Raw genomic sequence first — 19,536 nt, 5'->3', positions numbered from 1 at the left:
TGGTGAGAGTTTGTGGAAGTCAAGTCAGCTCAGCTCTGACATTCTACCTGTTGCTTGCTCTACAGAATCACTCGGCCTCCATGACCGAAGTAACCTGAGATGAATGAAGAGAAGTGGCTGTATTTGGTTTCTTTCTTTTTTTTTCAACAACCCTCCAGTTCAATACTTCAGAACACACAGTGACTCAGTCAAACTGTGAAGACAAGTATTATGTTTATCTAGTTAGAGGCTAATGTTTTGTACATTTTTTTTTGTATTAAAAAGTGATGTAGCTTGCCCTGATCTTTTTTTGTCAGCTTTAATATATTTATGCCAGAATTTTAAAACCAACAAAGTTTTTCTCTCGTTCAAGTGTGCATTGAAGAATCACATATATTCAATGGGTGATGTTGTTTTTGTGATATTTGTATACAAATCTTTTCTCAGTTTTATAGACAGAAATAAAGTGAGCGACCCACTTTTAACTTTTATTATCACAGTTGCCGCCTCCTCCAGAACCTCTGAATTTTAATGAGAGTTAAACTTTTGAGTGACAGGAAGGACCAAGGTGGTTAATTATAAATTTCAAAATCAATCATGGGGGGGAGGAATATTTGGAGAGAACAGCATGTTCTGTTCTGTTAATAGTTATTTGCATTTCAAGTTAAAGTGACAGTGGTAGACTAGTGAAGATTCCTAGTTTACTAACTAATGGCACAGACGCCAATATTGTCGAGGGTTGTTTTGGTTATATGGCTCTTTCTTAGTTAATGACCTTGCCCACCGAAGGAACTCAAGGTTGGTCTGGAGTTCTGTCCTTGGGCAGGCAGGTGACTCTGTAGCCTTCGATCCAAAAGAGCAGCTAACACCAGCCTTCCCTGCCAACTCAACAGTTTTGTATTCATACTGTATGGACTTTTTATGAAAAAGAATATTTTACAGTTTGCACAGTATTATTTTACAAAAAAGATATCAGAGCATCCACAGCGTAGCGCCCACATCAACATCTTTGCTTGGGAGCTTCTAACTGTTCCTGGGCTTTAACTGCATCCCGTTTTCTAGCATGGTGATAACGTGTCCCTCCTTTGAGAAGGAGTTCCCTATCTGTATCTATCAAAATGTTTTCTTGAGACATCCATGTCAGCTCTTCTTAGCTTTTTTTTGTACACATTTTTTTTTCTAAATAGAAGAAAAAAGTTATCATAAAGTATATTCTGACTCATGTCCTTTGTTTGACCTTTCACTCGGTGGTGTTTGAGAAACCATGGAGTGATCCGCAAAGGTTTGCTTTTCATTTCATCGGCTGTGATTAAAATGAACCCTAATAGGAGCGTGACTGAATGGTCATTCGGAGAGAGAAGAGAAGGAAGTAGGGAGAGAGAGTGAATGGGGATGGGTATGCAGTGTGTGCATGCATATGTGTTTAGATAAAATAAAAGAAGTCTTTAATTTATTAATATATTCAAATGTACTTCCTGGATTCCCAGTGTGATACCTTAGTCTTCAGGCATGCCGTGGAACTTCTGAGTTTTCAATAAATACTTACTCTTCTTTTAGAAATGGAAGTTACCTCTGCTAAAACTTTCCTTGGTTCCATTTCCTCAACAGTTTCCCCAAACTCTCTTAGATACATTCATATATATCTTCTAAGAAATGTCTGAGTAAAGTTGGAAAAAAGAGTGAGCAGTTGGGCTCTGTTCATCCCTTATGCTAAACTACCTGCCCCACATCTATAATGCAATCTGTTGCTTTCTGTGCAACACACCCAGGGACAATACACAAAGCTAAAACACTGTGATATACATCAGTCCAAGCACTGTGGTCCAGCTCTGCCTAGTTCTTATTGCCATTCTTTCTGTTATATGAAGACACCTCTGAACCAAGTTAAGTTATTTTTGGTGTGATATGTCCACTTAGATGACCCATGAATGCTATAGAGGAATGGAAATCCTGAGAGAGAATTATTTGCAATCTCTGACCTCTTTCTAATATGGGGAGTCCTTCTGTCTATGTGTTGCTCTTATTGGTATTGAATAAAGAAAGTGCTTTGGCCTATGATAGGGCAGAGTAGAGGTAGGCAGGAAAATTAAACTGAATGCTGGGAGATAGAAGGCAGAGTCACAAGAAGCCATGGAGCCACCAGAGGGGAAAGACTCGAGCTGCTAGCCAGAACCTTGCCAGTAAGCCACCAGCCTTGTGGTAAAATATAAAATAATAGAAATGGGTTAATTTAAGAAGATATTAGAGTAAGCTAGAACTATGCATAAGCTAATAGGCCAAATAGTATTGCAAATAATATAGTTTCTGTGTGTTTATTACAGGACCGGCCATCACAGAAACCTCCGCCAACATCTCTCCTCTCCTATGAGCTAAATGTAGTACCACCCAGTGTCAGGATGACTCATTTTATTACTTTAGTAGTGCTTCTGATTACACTTACGCTGCTTCAGCTGCCTCACATTGATCATTCTCCTCCATCTAGCTTATGAGATTCAGTGCTCAGCTTTAAACTTCTCTACTTGCATTTGCTGCCAAGGACAAAGCTCTCTGTCCAAATACAACAAGCAGTTACTATGGGCTAAGAGAAACACAAATTCTGCAGTGAATTTTTCTTCCTCTTTTTATGATGTAAAAATGGCTGAGAAAGTCAGGCTCACTGTAGAAGACGACTGAAAAGAAACAAGACTAATAAAGTGTTTGATAGTGTACAACAATGAAACTCTTAACCGTAGTGATATTTTATTTGTATTTTAACAAAGTTTGCCTGTAGATCAGAGCACAGAAGTAAGCCACTGGAGGTCAGGCAGTGGTGGCACACACCTTTAATCCCAGTATATGGGAGTCGTAGGCCTTTAATCTCAGCATGAGAGAGGTGGAGACAGGAATGATATGGCTGGGTGCAGAGAGGAACATAAGGCAGAAGAGACAGAAGCTCAGTGCAGTCTGAGGTTTGGTGGAGATACAGGCAGTCTGAAGCAGCCTGAGGACAAAGTCTTCCCTTAGGTCTGAACACTGGTAGAGGTAAAAGAACTCTCTAGTGGCTGGCCACCCTGTGCTCTCATCTTCAGGCAAACTTTGTTAAAATATAAATAATGTATCCCTACACTTAACCTCGTGGACATCCATGCTTTGATGACATGCCCATTACAGTAATTGACACAGAAAACATTTTGTTAAAGTTTACCCAACAAAGAGATGCCAGATTTCTCCCTGACTTGGCTGAAGAGAGACAGTGGTTTATTTGGAAATAAGGGGACATTTAATGGGGCCAAAAATAGCTTTAAAAAATTGACATGCTTAGATACAGAGGTAATAATGGCAAAGAATGTGCTCCAAGCAGTTATGACTTGTGAGTGTCCCCTTGGTGAGCTCTGAAGATCCTTTTACTAGGCTATGATAGGCAGGAAGGCTTGGCAGCTCCAGCATTTGGAGAAAACAAATATCCTTAATCTGCCCTTGAAGAAAGGGGCAGGTGTCATTGGAATGAGTTAGTAAGAACTATGATTGATATTTATGCTTTAAAAATTGACTTTATTCCCTATAACCACCTGCAAAAAGTGATATCTTAAAGGCAGACCCATCAAATACCCAGTTCTCCAAATTTATCTCAAGAACCGGGTCCCACTAATGCTGCAATAGTGAGGAAGTACAGAAAGAGTAGAAAGAAAGAAAGAAAGAAAGAAAGAAAGAAAGAAAGAAAGAAAGAAAGAAAGAAAAGAAAAGAAAAGAAAGATGAAGTTCTATGACCAAATTTGGCCTGACTTCTTTTTCAGATACTTTTTGAGAATCTAGAATAGAATTAAACCTTTGTTTACAGTAAATACATCTTAACTTTCCCTGCAGCCCTAGAGGCCTTGGGCTTTCCCTCCTCCTCTGCAATCCCATCAAACACATATGGAGAACCACCCTATGAGCTCATTCATGGAAAAAGATTTTTTTAGTAGCCCCTTGAGAAGTAACTTCAGAAGCCACCAACACTAGCATATGCAGCTACTGTACAGAGACTTAACGTGATTCTCTTTGGGAAGTCCACGATCTTAAGTATGTCTTACTTTCTTCCCAAGTTACCTGTCTTTATAAGAACCTGTTCTAAAATTGGGTTTAAATGTCTTCTAAAAGCTGATGAAATGGAACCATGGTCAAATGGGCTTGCTGTCAAGTCAGATGATCAGTGTTCAATTCTGGGAACCACATGGTAACAGAGAATTGATTCCCAAGGGGACACCTCCACACGTCTATCTTCACTTGTAAACACACACATAATACATTTTAAAAGTTTGTTTAATACCCCCTCATTTCTGCTTCATACTGGCTCACCCTGAAATTCCTTCCTGGGCAAAACCAAGCATCCGGTTTCATTTGAGTGGAGTTTCCTGAAAGATAAGGAAGTCCTCAGTGTACTTCCTGTGGTCACTGTCTAGATTAACGAGAGAACCGGACCATGAGAGTCAAAAAGCAAAGCTTTATTCAAGGTCTCTAAGACTGCAGGGTACCAACTGTAGGGCTGTGCTCAAGAGAAAGAAAATCAGTCCTGCCAAAAGGAGTCTGAGTTTTATAGGGTGCTTTTAGATGGGAGTGGGGTGGTAGAGTTAAGGAGGAAAAGGAAACTTCAACAGGCAAAAGCGACTGCAGTAAGCAACATTTTATGGGTGTGGGGGGATTGCTCTTGCTGTTAAGACAGCAGGAGGCTGTGGCCAAGCTGTTCTGCTCAAACTAGAAGGCAGCAGACTTCTGACAAGTGTAGAATGATCAGTTTCTGTTTTCCTGAAGGGGCTGGGTCCCACATCTTGATGCCTTGGTGACTCCATCGTGGGCCAGCTAACAGCCACCATGCTGACAATACTATTCTTGCCCTAGTAAATACTATGTGTGCACAAAACTATTCTGCTACTTACTGTCATTCTCTAGACTCCATGACTATTTTGTAATGAACACCAAAACTTTTACTGACATCCTACTTCTTGATCCAGCCTGGGCCAGCTTTGATCTGTGCCTTCAGACATATTTAATGAACATCTATTATATACTCAGAATTGTGCTAATAACTAGGGATGTACAGCAAAATAAGTAGACCAGCTGCTTTTTTTCATGGGTTTGTGTCAACGAAAGGAAAAAGAATATACATGTAACAGGCAGGGGTGCTGGGAGTCGTCTAGGCCATTTCCAAGTGTGTTTCCTTGGACAAAGAATGGAACTTCAGGAAATAGAGGACCGAGTTATGTGAGAAATGCAAAAGCAACCACTTTATGCCTTCAGAATTGAAGAGGCTCTACAGCTGGGAGTCTAATAAAAAAAAAGATGCTGGCTTGAGTATTTTATAAGGCCCCAGGGTTCCCCTCTTTTCTTTGTTGGTCCTGTTTGGATACCTACCCACGAGCCTTCTTGCCATGCTTTTCTTACAAGGACTTCTAGGAACAAAAAGCTGTCATCCCGGGCAGCCCAGTTACATTCCTCTTGCCTACCTGTGTCCCTCTAGCTCTTCCCCAACATCCCAAAGCCTTTAATATAAAGTGACTTGAAGGGATATTTAAGTTGGATGGGAACACTGGGGCGTGAATGAAAAATAGAAGAGGCTGCAATGACACATATATGCAGCTACTTAAAATAAATAAAGGATGATTAGATAGAATGCATATATAAAAGAATATCAAGGGGTCAGAGAGATGGTTCACATCTACTTGTAGCTCTAGCTCCAGAGGGATCTGATGCCTCCTTCCTCCACGAAGACATGCACTCATGTGACTATACCCACAGACACACAGAGAAACACGTAAGTTAAAAAGTACATAAGTGAATCCGCAAAAGAACATGAAACCAAGAGAAAGCATATATAAGGGGGTCTGAGGCATGAAGCAACTTTATACACATGAAGACTTAAAGGAAAATTAATGATTATGGAATTTGTTAACTGGTTGTAAGAGACATTTGTTATGTCAGAGAGCATGGAGGTCTTCTTATTGTTCCAAACTTTGAAATGTATCCTGATGTAACAAGAAGTCATCAGTAAGCAAACGAATACCACCATCAGACTTGTGTTTTTTAAACTTTTTTCAGGCTTGTGTTTTTAAAGTGTCCATTTGCATTGGTATATAAGATGACCGAAAGGAGTCAGAAAATAGAGGTGTAATGGCCAAGTAAGATACTGCTTTCTTTCTGAGGTTCATTTGTGAATTATGTGTATGTGTGTATGTATACGGTGGGCATATGTGCAGGTGATTGCAGGTGCCTGTGGTTTTGATATACCTGGCATGTGTGCTAGAAATCAAACTTGACCCTCTATTAAAGCAGTGCCTGATCTTCACTGCTGAGCCATGTCTCCAGCCACAGGATGCTACCTTCTTGAGCAATGTGCGTGCTGTGACTTGAAGTAGAGTGGCAATAACCATAGAGTAAAGGCAGCTCAGAAGAGTATGAAAAATTGCTGAGGAGGCCATTGAATATAGACTCAATAAAAAGCCTGAAGCCCAGTAGATATGGACTCAATAAAGCCTGAGGCCCATTGGATATGGACTCAATAGAGCCTAAGGCCTATTGGATATAGAGTCAAGAGAGCCTGAGGCCCATTGGATTTGGACTCAATAGAGCCTAAGGCCTAGTGGATATAGAGTCAAGAGAGCCTGAGGCCCATTGGATATGGACTCAATAGAGCCTAAGGCCTATTGGATATACACTCAAGAGAGCCTGAGGCCCATTGGATATGGACTGAGTAGCACCATTGGAGATGGACTCAATAGAGCCCAAGGCCATTGGGTATTGCAGATGGCAGTTGTCAATAAACTTTTCTCCTTGGAGAGCACTTCCAAATCTAACTTCCCTGGCTCACAGAAGCCTGGTGATGAGTGAAAAGCTGCAAAGAAAAGCAAGTCAGATTTGGATATACTGACAGGACATTAGCCCCAAACAGTTCTGCTTCCCCTGGCAGCTGAGAAACAGCACATGTGCTCCTCACTGTGGAGAAACGCCAAGAAAATAAGCATTACCCTCGCAAGATGGCTCCTCAGTACTCAAGATGGCTTCCTCACCTCAAGGTTTGATATGTTGACATCTAGAGTATGCTACATGTACAGCCTTCCCAGGAAGTTGACTAAAACCATGGCAGAAAGATGAGGGGGGATCACACTTCCTCCAGAGTTCCCATCTTAAACGAAGTGCTAAAACAGACTAAATCACTGGGGGGAAACAGTTGCTAGCATCAAATTCTAAACCTATAAATGCTGCCATTAAAGAGATCAAAATATAAACATTTCAAGATGTGCAAAGGTCCAGATTCTTTTTAAATTCTGTAGCACTGAATAAGTGTCACAGCTATGGTTAAATAATCATTTACTCTTAAAGTACAGTAATGATCTGTAAATGAAGGAGTGTCATGGAGAAGATAACTTTGCTTTGGAGGCAGAAAAACAAATGCAAAGATACAATTTTCAGCTCTTTATTATGAAAATGTGCAGGCATACATAAAGGCAAATAAAATATTATACCAGAGCTTATTCAAGACACCATCCAAAGTCTTTTGCAGTAATTTTGATTTTTGCAATATTTCTGACTCCTATAGTAATACCCACATATCAAAACTGGCCACTGCTGATTACTTCAATATAGGTCTCTAAACCTTTATGTAACCATAATAACCATCATCACGTAAAACAATGTCATAACAATTTCTTAGTGTCATTTCTTGATGCCATTTAATATTAATTTATATTCAAATTACTCTAGGAAGACATGGGTCATATTCAAGTTATTCTATGGAGTAATGAAAAATAATTACTTAACTATATGAATTTGACAAAAAAGTAATTATGAGATATTTTCAACAACATAATGACCATAGTTAATAATAACATTCTTATATATCAAAATCACAAAGAGAACAGATTCAGTACAAAAGCATCATCAGTATGTGAGGTGATATTTAAATTAGCCTGGTGTGGTAATTCCTGAATAAATACATATTATTGGGACTCAAGGAGTGGCAGGTTTACAAAAAGAGCAGAAATAAAATTACCCTTCAGAAATGAACTACACTAGCAGAGAGGACAAGGGAGGCTTGCTTTCAGTTCAAACCTGAAGAGACACTTTACTAGAGAGAACCAGTTCATGCTAACAGAGTTATACCCTGTTATCAATGGAAAAGGTTCCATATAAATCCCCCAAACAAAGAGCTACCCTGGTTTTCCTAAATTGTGGAGGACAGGTGGGAACTTTAATTTCATGTGATTTAATTCATGTAACATTTCACCATAGCCTATATGCTTAGTACCCAGTAGAGCCATAAACCTTTCCTGCAGTTTTGGGGGTGCAGGACTATAAGGCTTCTGTCTACTTAATTGTCTGTTACAGAGAGGAGGGCTGTAGGAGCAGGGAGAGGAGCAGTAGGCAGGCCTGAGACCACACAGTCTTTTTTAACTATCTGTTACAGAGATAGGGAGGATAGAGGCAAGGAGTGTGAAGGCTTCAATGGGTAGGCTGGGACTTGGTCTCTTTGAGTGAACAGAGACTTAAAGTGGCAGGTATGATGTAATATATACAACATATACAACAAAACATTGCACTAATGCCACTGTTAGCTATTAAACAAATGTTTAACTTATCCCCACCCCCATTTATTTCTTTTTACAGTCACTCTGCTTAGATAAAGGCCTTTCGGAGCATTTTTAAAAGTCTTCTATAGTCCTGGACTTAATCTTCCTAGCCTAGCTTAGTGGTACCCATGAAATTAATTGCTGAAGTTCTAGAACAGTCGACCCTCATAAGAACTTGCAGTTTGGACTTGTTTATTCATGGTGACGATTAACTTGCTCTCCTGCCGCAATGCTGGTAAATGATCAAAGGCTTGATTAGGCTAAAGTTCAACATACTGTAAAGACCATGTAAAGACCATGATAGCAGCACCATCAATACCCATGACTGTGGGAGTGATTTCTTATTAATAAAGAAACTGCCTAGGCCCATTTGATAGGCCAACCCTTAGGTAGGTGGAGAAAACAGAACGGAATGCTGGGAGAAAGAAGCTGAATCAGTAAGTTGCCATGATTCTCCCATTCCAGGCAGACGCAGGTTAAGATCTTTCCTGGTAAGCCAGCTCGTGGGCTACACAGATTATTAAAAATGGGTTAGATCAATATGTAAGAGCTAGCCAATAAGAGGCTGGAACTAATGGGCCAAGCAGTGTTTAAAAGAATACAGTTTCCGTGTAATTATTTCGGGGGTAAAGCTAGCCAGGTGGCAGGACGCAGCAGCCAGCCGTTCCTTCAACACATGACCTCTTCCATGAAGTCCATCCTGTCAAACTGTCCCTTTTTACTGACCAATGTGAGTGGTGGGTCTGGGTAGGGCCTATTTAATCCTTCCATGGCAAAGTGACATTCCTCCTCTCCTGCCCCTTCCACACTATGCCCTTTTGTACTTTGGTAAAACTGCCTTTGTGTCAAAGAAAACAGAAAATAGAAATAAAAATGAAGAGAACACCACATATCAGAAACAGCAAACAACAACAAGAAAGAAAGAAAGAAAGAAAGAAAGAAAGAAAGAAAGAAAGAAAGAAAGAAAGGAAGGAAGGAAGGAAGGAAGATGAATTAATTTAACTTAAAGCATAATAAACTTAACAAATACATTTTGAAAGATTTGACCAAAAAGTGAATCAAAAGTCACCATTTGAAAAGATAAGTAAGATAGGGAAGTATCTATGTATGTCAGACTGGGAGGAAACAGAAAACAGATAAATAGCAATCTATGTAAAAATGAAATATGAAGAAAGCATGCTCTAGAGAACAAGTGAAATTTTGTAGAAACACAAATAGTGGCATTGGCTCCAAAAGAAACCTGAGCATCCTTGTTAATCAAGGCAAGAATTTCATCTATTCAAACTAAATGAACATACAGAAGTAATGACTGATGAACGAGACTTACCAGACCAGGAGAACGGAAGAGGAAAGCATCATGAAACTATAGAGGAACTCACTATGAAAACGAGAAGAGCTGACTCTTATGAGCTGAGAGCTATCTGCCAGACACTGTTGTAATCAGACATTTCTCTCCCACTCACCTGTTCCTAAATACCTGGCGATAGCTTCCCAAATAATTGACTCAGAGACTTAACATTACTTATAAATGCTCAGTTGATAGCTCAGGCTAATTACTAGCTAACTCCTTCATTTTAAGTTACCCCCCCCCATATTCTTGTATATGCTCTTCCACTTAGTGGTACCTTTATTAGCATGACACATTCATCTCCTGCTTCCTTTGTATCTGGCAGGTGACTCCTGACTCCACCCTACTCCTTCCCATCATCCTTAATTTGGTTGCCCAGCCTATACTTCCTGCCTGGCGGCAGGACAATCAAAATGTTATTAAACCAACTTGAGTGACAAATCTATGCAGTGCACAAGAAGATCCCATAGCACACTGCTCTAAAGGCCTTGTTTGCATCAACTCACTCAGCTTCAATAAGTGTTGCAATGGCTCTTGATTAAATTTAATTGTATTCTTAATTAAAAATAGTAATATATACCTAGAATAAAGAGAAGCATCCTACTTTTTAAAAAAAGGCTATCTACTTGATATCTACAGCAAGCATTATGCTTGACATGCTAGAATGTCCATTATAAGCAACAGAAATCCAACTTAATACAGCTTAAATGAGAATGTACTAGAAAGTTGGCAGTTTTAGAGACTTCATTTTGGGTTGGAAATGCCTAGATCAAATGAATCCTTAACAGGATATATATAAACAGTGTTTGTCAGTTTGCAAGAATATCATAATTTCTGAATACCAATATATTCCAATATATAAACTAAAATTTAATCTATAAAATTTCAAACGACATGCAAACCTGTCAGAAACACCTCAGATGCACATGTGTTCTGGTCTTTTGTCTCATTTTCTTCCAGTTGAATGGGAATAAATGTGATGTAAGGAATACTGTTCCCCATCCCTACCCTCCAATCCCTAACTAATGCTATTATTCTCACACAAATTCCACCCTCTTCTCTGACTCACTTCCTGATCCCTACCTGGGCATGGTCACACCCTTGCTTAGAGTTTGCTTCCAGTTGGAGAAAGGTGTTGCCTGAAGAACTTCTGGATCTCTCTCCATGAGTGCTCCTGGGCTGCTGCATGAGCAATGGAATCTCCTCCCCAAAGCAATGGGTTAGCTGAGTCAAAGGTCCAGGATGCAAAGCAACAGGGAGAATAGGGTGGCTCTATGAGGTGACCTGCCCCAGGGTATGCCAGCATTCTTCCATTGCTTCTCCCATGGCTCTGGAGCTGGTCCATAGCCTCTTGTGCATATGCCTTGCTATCCAAACATTCATCATTCTCTCCTACAATGAAGAGGATCCACCCTCGGGCTTTTTCCACAGGAAGTATACTCTGTGGGTTCAACCTATTGATGGGGTCACCTATAAAGGGACGTAATTGTATAGCACCTAAAGCATGAATTTGGATGTGCTCCAGAACCCATTGGCTGGGTGGCACAACAAGATCCCGATACCTTAGTGGAATGCCTGAGACGGAAATGGGCCCATTGATACAGACAGTGGCAACCACCTGTTTCAGATAGCAGGCCATGGCCAGCCCGATCTCTGCACCTTTGCACACGGAGATCACACCAATTCCTGATTGTTGGATCTTGAACACAAAGCAAAAAGAAATCAGGTTACATGTTGTCCTCTCGAAAGAAGCTCTCTTGAAGGAAGGCTGGGCAGTCAAAACAATAAAATTCTGGCACTTGGGTTTTTTAACTAGTGAGATCCAGAGACTACTACCTATAATAATACCCACTCAGAGCTTATCATTTTGTGGAAGCAATTGTATCACTTACCTTGGAATAATCAAAATAAAACCTCATCAGAGTTCTAGAGATGGAGGGTTGTGGCACAGTCCTATAATCTCAATACCGGGGAAACTAAAATAAGAGATTTTTTAGCTCCAATCCTGTCTAGGCTACATAGGGAGACTTTGACATAAGATAAATAAACATTTTCACACCTGGAAAAGTGAGTGTCTGGGTCCCTTACTGGAGGACCTTACTCTCTAGGCCCTAGCCCCAGTGCCCCACTCCTACCCACTGAAGCCTCAAAGACCTGGAAGCAGCCTCCCCACACCCCAACCACTCCCATGACATCTGTGACCACCAGAGCCTTGACCCCACCTACACCTGAAGGAGTCCCAGAGTTACATCAGTGACATTCAGAAGCCAAACTGCACCCATTGGAGGGAGAAATGGATAGAAGACAGTGTAAGAACACATTCAATAACATAAAGAGCAATATTGTACCAACAGGAACTAGTGGTTCTACATTAGCAAGACCCAAACATCCCAACAAAGGTGAAGCAAAAGAAAGCAACCTTAAAAATAATTTTGTGAAGATGATAGAGGCCCTTTAAAAGGAAATGAAAAATTCCCTTAAAGAAGTGGAGGAAAAGAAAAGCAAAAAATTAGAAGAAATCAAGAAATCCTGCAAAGGAAGCAAAGAAAAAAAACAAACAAGCAAAGAAAATGGTTTAAGACTTGAAAACTGAAATAGAGGCAATTAAAAAAAACACACACGCTGTGAGAATTCTGGAAATGTAAAATCTGGGTAAACAATCAGGAACTACAGATGCAAGTATACCCAACAGAATACAAGAGATGGAAGAGAGAATTTCAGGTGTTGAAGATACTATAGAGGAAATATATTCATCTGTCAAAGAAAATGTTAAATCCAAAAAATTCTTAACACAAAATATCCAAGAAAACTGGGACACCATGAAAAGACCAAACCTAAGAATAACAGGGATAGAAGAATGAGAAGTCCAGCTCAAAGACACAGAAAATATATTCAACAAAATCATAGAAGAAAATTTTCTCAACCTAATGAAGGACACACCTATGGAAGTCCAAGAAGCTTACAGAAAATACACTGGACCAAAAAAAATAGTCCCCTCACCACATAATAATCAAAACATAAAACATACAGAATAAAGAAAGAATATTGAGAGCTGCAAAGGAAAAAGGTCAAGTAACATATAAAGGCAGACCTATCAGAATTGCGTCTGACTTCTCAATAGAAACTCTGAAAGCCAGAAGGTCCTAAATAGATGTTCTGTAGATACTAAGAGACCACAGATGCCAGCCCAGACTACTATATCTATATCCAGCCAAACTTTCAATCACCATAGACAGAGAAAACAAGATATTCTATGACAAAACCAGATTTAAACAATATCCACAAATCTAGCCTTACAGAAAGTACTAGGAAAAAAAAACCTCCAACCCAAGGAAGTTAGCTACACCTTCAAAAACACAAGCAATAGATAATCCCACAGGAGCAAAACCCAAAGAAGGGAAACGCATGTACAATACAAATAACAACAATAAAACTCAGAATAACAGAAACTAACAATCACTGGTCATTAATATATCTTAATATCAACAGTCTCAATTCATCTATAGAAAAAAGCTGACAGAATGGATACAAAAAACAAGATCCATCCTTCTGCTACATATAAGAAACACACCTCAACTTCAAAGACAGACATTACCTCAGAGTAAAGGGTTGGGAAAAGATTTTATAATCAAATGGACCTAAGAAACAAGCTAGTATAACTATCCTAATATACAGCAAAATATACTTCAAAATAAAATTAATCAAAAGAGATAAAGGACAACTCTTATACATCACAGGGAAAAATCCATCAAGATGTAGTCTCAATTCTTAATATTTATGCCACAAATATAATGTCACCCACATTTGTAAAAGAAGCATTACTAAAGCTTAAATCACACATCAAACCCCACACACTAGTAGTGAGAGACCTCAATAACTCTCTCTCACCACTGGAAATAAAGGAACTAACAGAAGTTATAACTCAAATGGGTTTAACAGACATCTATAGAACATCCCACCCAACAACAAAAGAATATGCCTTCTTCTCAGTAACTCATGGAACCTTCTCTAAAATTGACCACATACTCGGTAACAAAGCAAACACCAACAGATACAAAAAAAATGGAAGAATCTGGAATAATCCCCTGTATTTTATTGGATCACAGTGGCTTAAAGTTAGAATTCAACAACAACACTAATTGCAGAAACTCCACAAACTCGTGGAAATTGAACAATACCCAACTGAATTATCCCTGGATCAAGGAAGAAATAAGGAAAGAAATTAAAGAATTCCTAAAATTTAATGAAAATGAATGCATAACATACTCAAACTTATGGGACACTTTGAAAGCAGTGCTAAAAGGAGGTTCATAACACTAAGTGCCTACATAAAGAACCTGGAGAACTCTCACCCTAGTGATTTAACAGGATACCTGAAAACTCTAGAACAAAAACTCCAGGAGGAGGAGGAAGAGGAGGAGGAAGAAAGAAGAAGAAGAAGAAGGAAGAGGAGGAGGAGGAGGAGGAAGAGGAAGAGGAAGAGGAAGAGGAAGAAGAAGAAGAAGAAGAAGAAGAAGAAGAAGAAGAAGAAGAAGAAGAAGAAGAAGAAGAAAAAGAAGAAGAAGAAGAAAGAGCAGCTGTTACAGATGCCCTAATCTGAAAAGCATGGAGCTATAGTGTTTCAGGTCTGGAGTTTTCAGACTTTGAAATATTTGCACAGACTCTATTGGCAGATAAGCTTCACTGTAGAAATCTAAAATCCACAAAGTAGTCCAAAATAACTTTTTGAGATTTGTGTTGATGTTCAAATGTTTTAAATTTCATATTTGATTCTTAAGTTAAGAATGCTCAACCTTGATATTTAGGCTATGAAGCTACTGTGGAATGTTAGATGGGATGGTGCATATCAAATATTACTAGTGAGTGTAGCACTTAATAGTCACTGAGCAAACGCAAGGGTAAGGGCTGTGCCTTTATTATTTTACCTTTGTTCGCTTGGACAGATGTATCTAATATTTGAGTGAACATTGTTTATCTACAAAATGATAGATAATATTAAATTAAGTAGTATCTCGACTCTCAATTCTGTGGATACCATATGGTATTTACATTTCTGTGTTTCTTCAGTCACTAGCACAAATATCAATACTTTGGGACCTTTCCAAGTGAGCTAAATCACAATTCCATTGGTATTTATTTCCTAGGAAAAGGCAGGTTACAAGGTGTACTTGTCTGTCCTCAAATTTTAACATGTATAAGAAACACAAAATGCTGACTATTATTTAGGGAATGGAATCTTGCCTTTCTATCAGATCTCGGGTGATGCTGAGGCCGCTGGACCATGGTCCCCATTTCATTGCTGCAGAGATACTTAACCATGTTTTCTAAAAGGAGCCCCTCCTTTCCAAATTTCTCTCCTGAGGCTAGCTCCTGTCATTGGTTAGTTACTTTTGTCCACCCACTCTCAGCTCTTAAAATAACTGAAGATCTAGGTCAGGAAATCGGGTTATTGCACCAAGTCAGTTTTGCTGCTAATTACGTTTTTCTCTTGGGCTTCGACTCCAGTACTGAACTTCTGCGTTAGTCTTAGTCTTAGATCCTTTAATGGAACCTCCGCCAGCATCATATCACGTAGAGACAATCACTGATGTGTGAAAACATCAACTTCATCAGGGTTCAGGATCAGCGGCCGAGAGAACACTGAAGAGCCACTTACGAATGTATTACAAGAGCTTTAAACGTAAGACGTCTTGGCTTTTCCCACTGAAGAGAATCACAACATGGGCTCTGTGTATTTATTGTCTTCTGTGTGCCAGTAAACAGGAATTACTAATCAGCCCGACTCTCCTATCATTCTTAAAATGTAAGCTGTGCTCTGCCCAAGGCTGTACTGATTAGACCAGACACGTGTGGGTTTGTCTATCCTATGATTTTATGAGATGAATCAAAAAGTATTTTAACTACCTTGGGATGAGCTAGTAGGAAATCAGCAGCTTCTTCAAAATACTCCAAGTCGGTCTCCAGCAGTTTGTCAGGCAGGCCTTCATAGGCAAAGTACGCTAAAGCCAGCACTGCAAAGCCATGGGAAGCCAAAAGACTGGCACGGTATTCAATTAGACCTCCAACAATCCCGAACAAGTCAATAATTCCTGGGAAAGGACCTTCTCCTAGGAGAAAAAAGAAACAAGAAAATGGGATCAAAAGAGAGTTAAGTACAGCAGAAAAAGCAAAGGCATGAGTTGCATACAGGCACACACTGGTACACACTCTCATACATGCTTATACATGCATGCACACACACACATCCACATGAGAGTGCATGTTTAATTCATCTGAATTGTTATTTCTAATGCAGCTTCTGAAACTGGGGTTGCAGATCCATATGGATCCATATAAGTGAATGTGGGAGAAATTTGACAATAAGAAATGATTTGAACATGCAGTGGCCAAAATTTAACTCAAAATAAAATGAGAAGTGGTCCCAAGGCATTTCTGCTGATGCCTGCCAGACTTCACTTTTCCCTGGTTCTGAAGAAACGGCAGGCATGCCTCTCTACGTGTGCTGGAATAGCACTGGTACCAGATAACTGCGGCCTCAAACGCCCGGACTCAGAGTCAAGTTGATTGCTGTGTGTTAGTAACCACAGTGTTTTTACTACACACGTAGGGTTTTGTTCATATAGATACATAGTGGTTTAATGACAGAAAACAAGGACTTTTAATGTGTCCCTCCTGCCATTCTTCAGCTTGTGTCAAATTACAATATTCCTATTGTATATTATTAGAATGTCTGATTTTTAAAATTGCTCTTAGACTTACTAACTTGAGTTTCATTAAAAACTCATTAAATGAACTTTGATTTAGAATGAGGATAGAATTTCGACAAGTTTTTAAATGCATTAAGCATACCTATGCCATTCTGCGTATTTATGTGAAACAGATTTCTTAGCATTGACAACTATGAAAACAAAAATATTAGGTAGTCCTGGAAAACAATGAAGATAATCTAACCATGCTCTATATTCTCATATATTCAACCAAAGTTTAATTCTAGGTAAGCCCATTCATCCCATCAATGCGCGAATTTGCTTTCTTGTTTAATAGATGATAAAATCATGTGTACACCAAAGAACTGTTTTCAAAATCATTTTCTATGCTTTATTGACAGTAATTGTTTTCTACACCTATTTCATATATTTATATACCCAGGGTCATGCTAAAATTACTAAAGCAAGGATTTTTGGAGCCCATTCCCTATGGAAGGATACCTTGCTCAGCCTAGATGGGGGGCGGGGGCTTGTTTCTGCCTCAGTGTGATCTGACAGACTTTGCTGCCTCCCGAGTGCATGGCGGGTAATATGGGGGAAAGGTGAAGGGAGTGGGAGGAGGGGAGGGAGGGGGAACTGCGATTGGTATGTAAAATAAAAAAATAAAATAAAATTTACTACAGCAAAAAAGAGGTCACAAGTAGAAAAAAATATATCTTCTATAACAATGAAGATTATTCTTACCTGGAGGGAGGAAAAGGGCTCCGCGTATGCGACCTTCTCGGATCTGCTTCCGCTGAACCCCAGGGCCTACAAACCAGCGCTGCACTATCTGACTGGCCTTGGGTCTAATTGTGGCTGAATCTTGCAAGCAAACAGAGTCATACAGGTCCAGAGTAATACAAAATGGGCTGTTCATCACCTCTTTCTTCATCAGTCGCTGGAAAGGCTGCTTGGGCTTCAGAGACCAAAAGAGGCCCATTGGATGAACTCCTACATAGTCACCCCCCAAGGCCACTGCCTGCTCCAGGTCCACTTCGCCAGCCTCATTGGCCTTGTAGAAGGCTCTGGATTGGAACAGATTCTCCTTGTCATCCTTCAGTGTTGCCTTGATGGTCACTAACTGCAGTGGAGGCAGACCAGTTACTAGGATGGACACGGGCTCATCCACAAGCGCATTTGAGGGGGTGACTATGAGTTGGATCATTGGCAAGCTGGTGAGTGGACCACGCGGTGCTTCTTCACTGCTGTGAGAGACAAAACTGAGTTGGAGACTTAAAGACCAAGGAAAGACCGACGCAAGGCTGTCCAAGTCTGATCAAATGAAACTTCGAAGGACTTTAGTATATAATGTGTAGAACTGGGAGGAAAAGGGAGAGGAAGAGAAGGGAGGCGAGGAAGAGAGGGGAGGAGAGGAAGAGAGCGGAAACACTGGTTGTATGTTATATTGGGGGATTGAGCTAAATGGCCTGGTGAAATCTGGTAAGTAATGGAGAGCAAAACAGTGAATTCAAACGAGATATGACCCCTGAGATTCATATCTTGGCTATTACAACACTGTAGTTTTGTGGTTTGGAAAACATTGGACATTAATACTGTGAAAGTATTCCTACCATGGTGTGTTTGTGAGGTGTTAAGGGAGGTGGCACATGGGATACAGCTCCAAAACAGTACTTCTCTCCAGCCCATTCCAGTCTAAATTAATCAAATAATAAGTAATCTATCACAGTGGTGATGTAACTAGGGCCACCGAGTCCCCTTTAAAGGTTCCTGGTTTTCCTGGTAAAAGAATTTTAAATGAACACAGAATTGGAGTCAGAAGGAGGAAGAGCGTCCTTGAAAGGAGACTAAATACAGAGATATAGAAAATTAGACTTTTAAAATCACACTTATTTACTGTGTGTGTGTGTGTGTGTGTGTGTGTGTGTGTGTGTGTGTGTGTGCTTGCATGTGCATGCCTGGGTGTATATGTAGTCAGAGGACAAACCATGGGAGCCAGTTTTCTCCTTCCATCCCAGGGAACATACTCAGATTATCAGACTTGAAGGCAAGCACTCTTAATCTACTGAGCCATCTTGCTGCCTGGGAAGTTACACTTTCTAATAAAATAAAATTAAAAACATCTTGGGAAGACAAAGGCAGGAATAAAGGAAAAAGAAGAAGAGTGCTCTTCAGATTTCTGTCCATGCTAGGTGAATGTTTCTTTCCCACAATTGCCAGTTCCCAAGTAATCACTCAGAGTCTTAATGTGGATTATCAATGCTCGGCTAATAACTCAGGCTTGTTACTAGCTAACTCTTCAATTTAAATTAACCCGTATTTCTTATCTACTCTCTGCCACAGGGCTCATGGCTTGTTACCTCATTTTCTACACGTCCTGCTTCCTGAGCGTCAGGATGGCAACTCCTCAGTCTGCCCTTCTTCCTGCCAGCATTCTCCTAGTCTGGCTCTCCTGCCCAACCTTATTCTGTTCAGCTATTTGCCAAGCAACTTCTTTATTAAACCAATCAGAGTGACATATAGTCATGCAGTTTAATGATTATTTAAAGATTAGTTCTTGCAGGTTTAATTGGAAAAGTATGAAATTGTCCTCTTCCAAAAATGACCCAGACCTTGGGCATGAAACCAGTGTTCCACCCCTTAGGACTAACTAAGAGAGAAAATATTTACCTAAGTATTGTTTGGTTTATAGTCAAACATAATAAAGCATACCTGAAGTCCCACTCTTTGAGAGGTAGAGGCAGGAGGATCGACTCAAGTTTGAGGACAGCCTGGGCTATATAGCAAGTTCCAGGCTAGGTTGAGTGGTCACATAGTAAGACCTTGGTTTCTCTCTGTGTCTCTGTCTGTCTGTGTTTCTGTCTGTCTGTCTGTCTCTCTCTCTGTCTCTCTCTCTCTGTCTCTCTCTCTCTCTCTAATA

General features: G+C 39.9%; 2 protein-coding genes across 3 annotated transcripts in view; one reads left to right on the top strand and one right to left on the bottom strand.

Moving 5' to 3' along the window:
* Plppr1 (phospholipid phosphatase related 1) overlaps window positions 1–1,544 on the top strand; it is a 231,884-nt gene extending 230,340 nt beyond the window's left edge. For both annotated transcript variants that reach the window (XM_075967221.1, XM_075967222.1), the window contains exon 8: window positions 66–1,544. In XM_075967221.1, the coding sequence (XP_075823336.1) occupies window positions 66–98 (33 nt within the window). In that variant the 3' untranslated portion in view covers window positions 99–1,544. The remainder of the gene's footprint in view (window positions 1–65) is intronic.
* A 9,470-nt stretch (window positions 1,545–11,014) lies between these two features.
* On the bottom strand, window positions 11,015–17,823 carry LOC142847351 (acyl-coenzyme A amino acid N-acyltransferase 2-like). The gene is made up of 3 exons (XM_075968060.1): window positions 17,361–17,823; window positions 15,814–16,016; window positions 11,015–11,608 (listed from the first exon to the last, which is right to left on the bottom strand). The coding sequence occupies exons 1-3, from the start codon at window positions 17,821–17,823 to the stop codon at window positions 11,015–11,017; spliced, it is 1,260 nt and encodes a 419-aa protein (XP_075824175.1).
* Window positions 17,824–19,536: the final 1,713 nt, after the last annotated feature.

Source organism: Microtus pennsylvanicus, chromosome 3 (assembly GCF_037038515.1).
Source record: "Microtus pennsylvanicus isolate mMicPen1 chromosome 3, mMicPen1.hap1, whole genome shotgun sequence".
NCBI lineage: Eukaryota > Metazoa > Chordata > Mammalia > Rodentia > Cricetidae > Microtus > Microtus pennsylvanicus.
The sequence above is the reverse complement of the archived record's forward strand: the minus strand, read 5'-3'. Positions and strand labels throughout refer to the sequence as shown.

Coding starts and splice junctions, on each gene's coding strand:
- LOC142847351 (XM_075968060.1), bottom strand. CDS start 17,823: ATGATCCAACTCATAGTCACCCCCTCAAATGCGCTTGTGGATGAGCCC. Junction 16,017..17,360: donor AGCCCTTTTCCTCCCTCCAG/GTAAGAATAATC, acceptor TTTTTCTCCTAG/GAGAAGGTCCTTTCCCAGGA. Junction 11,609..15,813: donor TCCTACTAGCTCATCCCAAG/GTAGTTAAAATA, acceptor TTTGTGTTCAAG/ATCCAACAATCAGGAATTGG.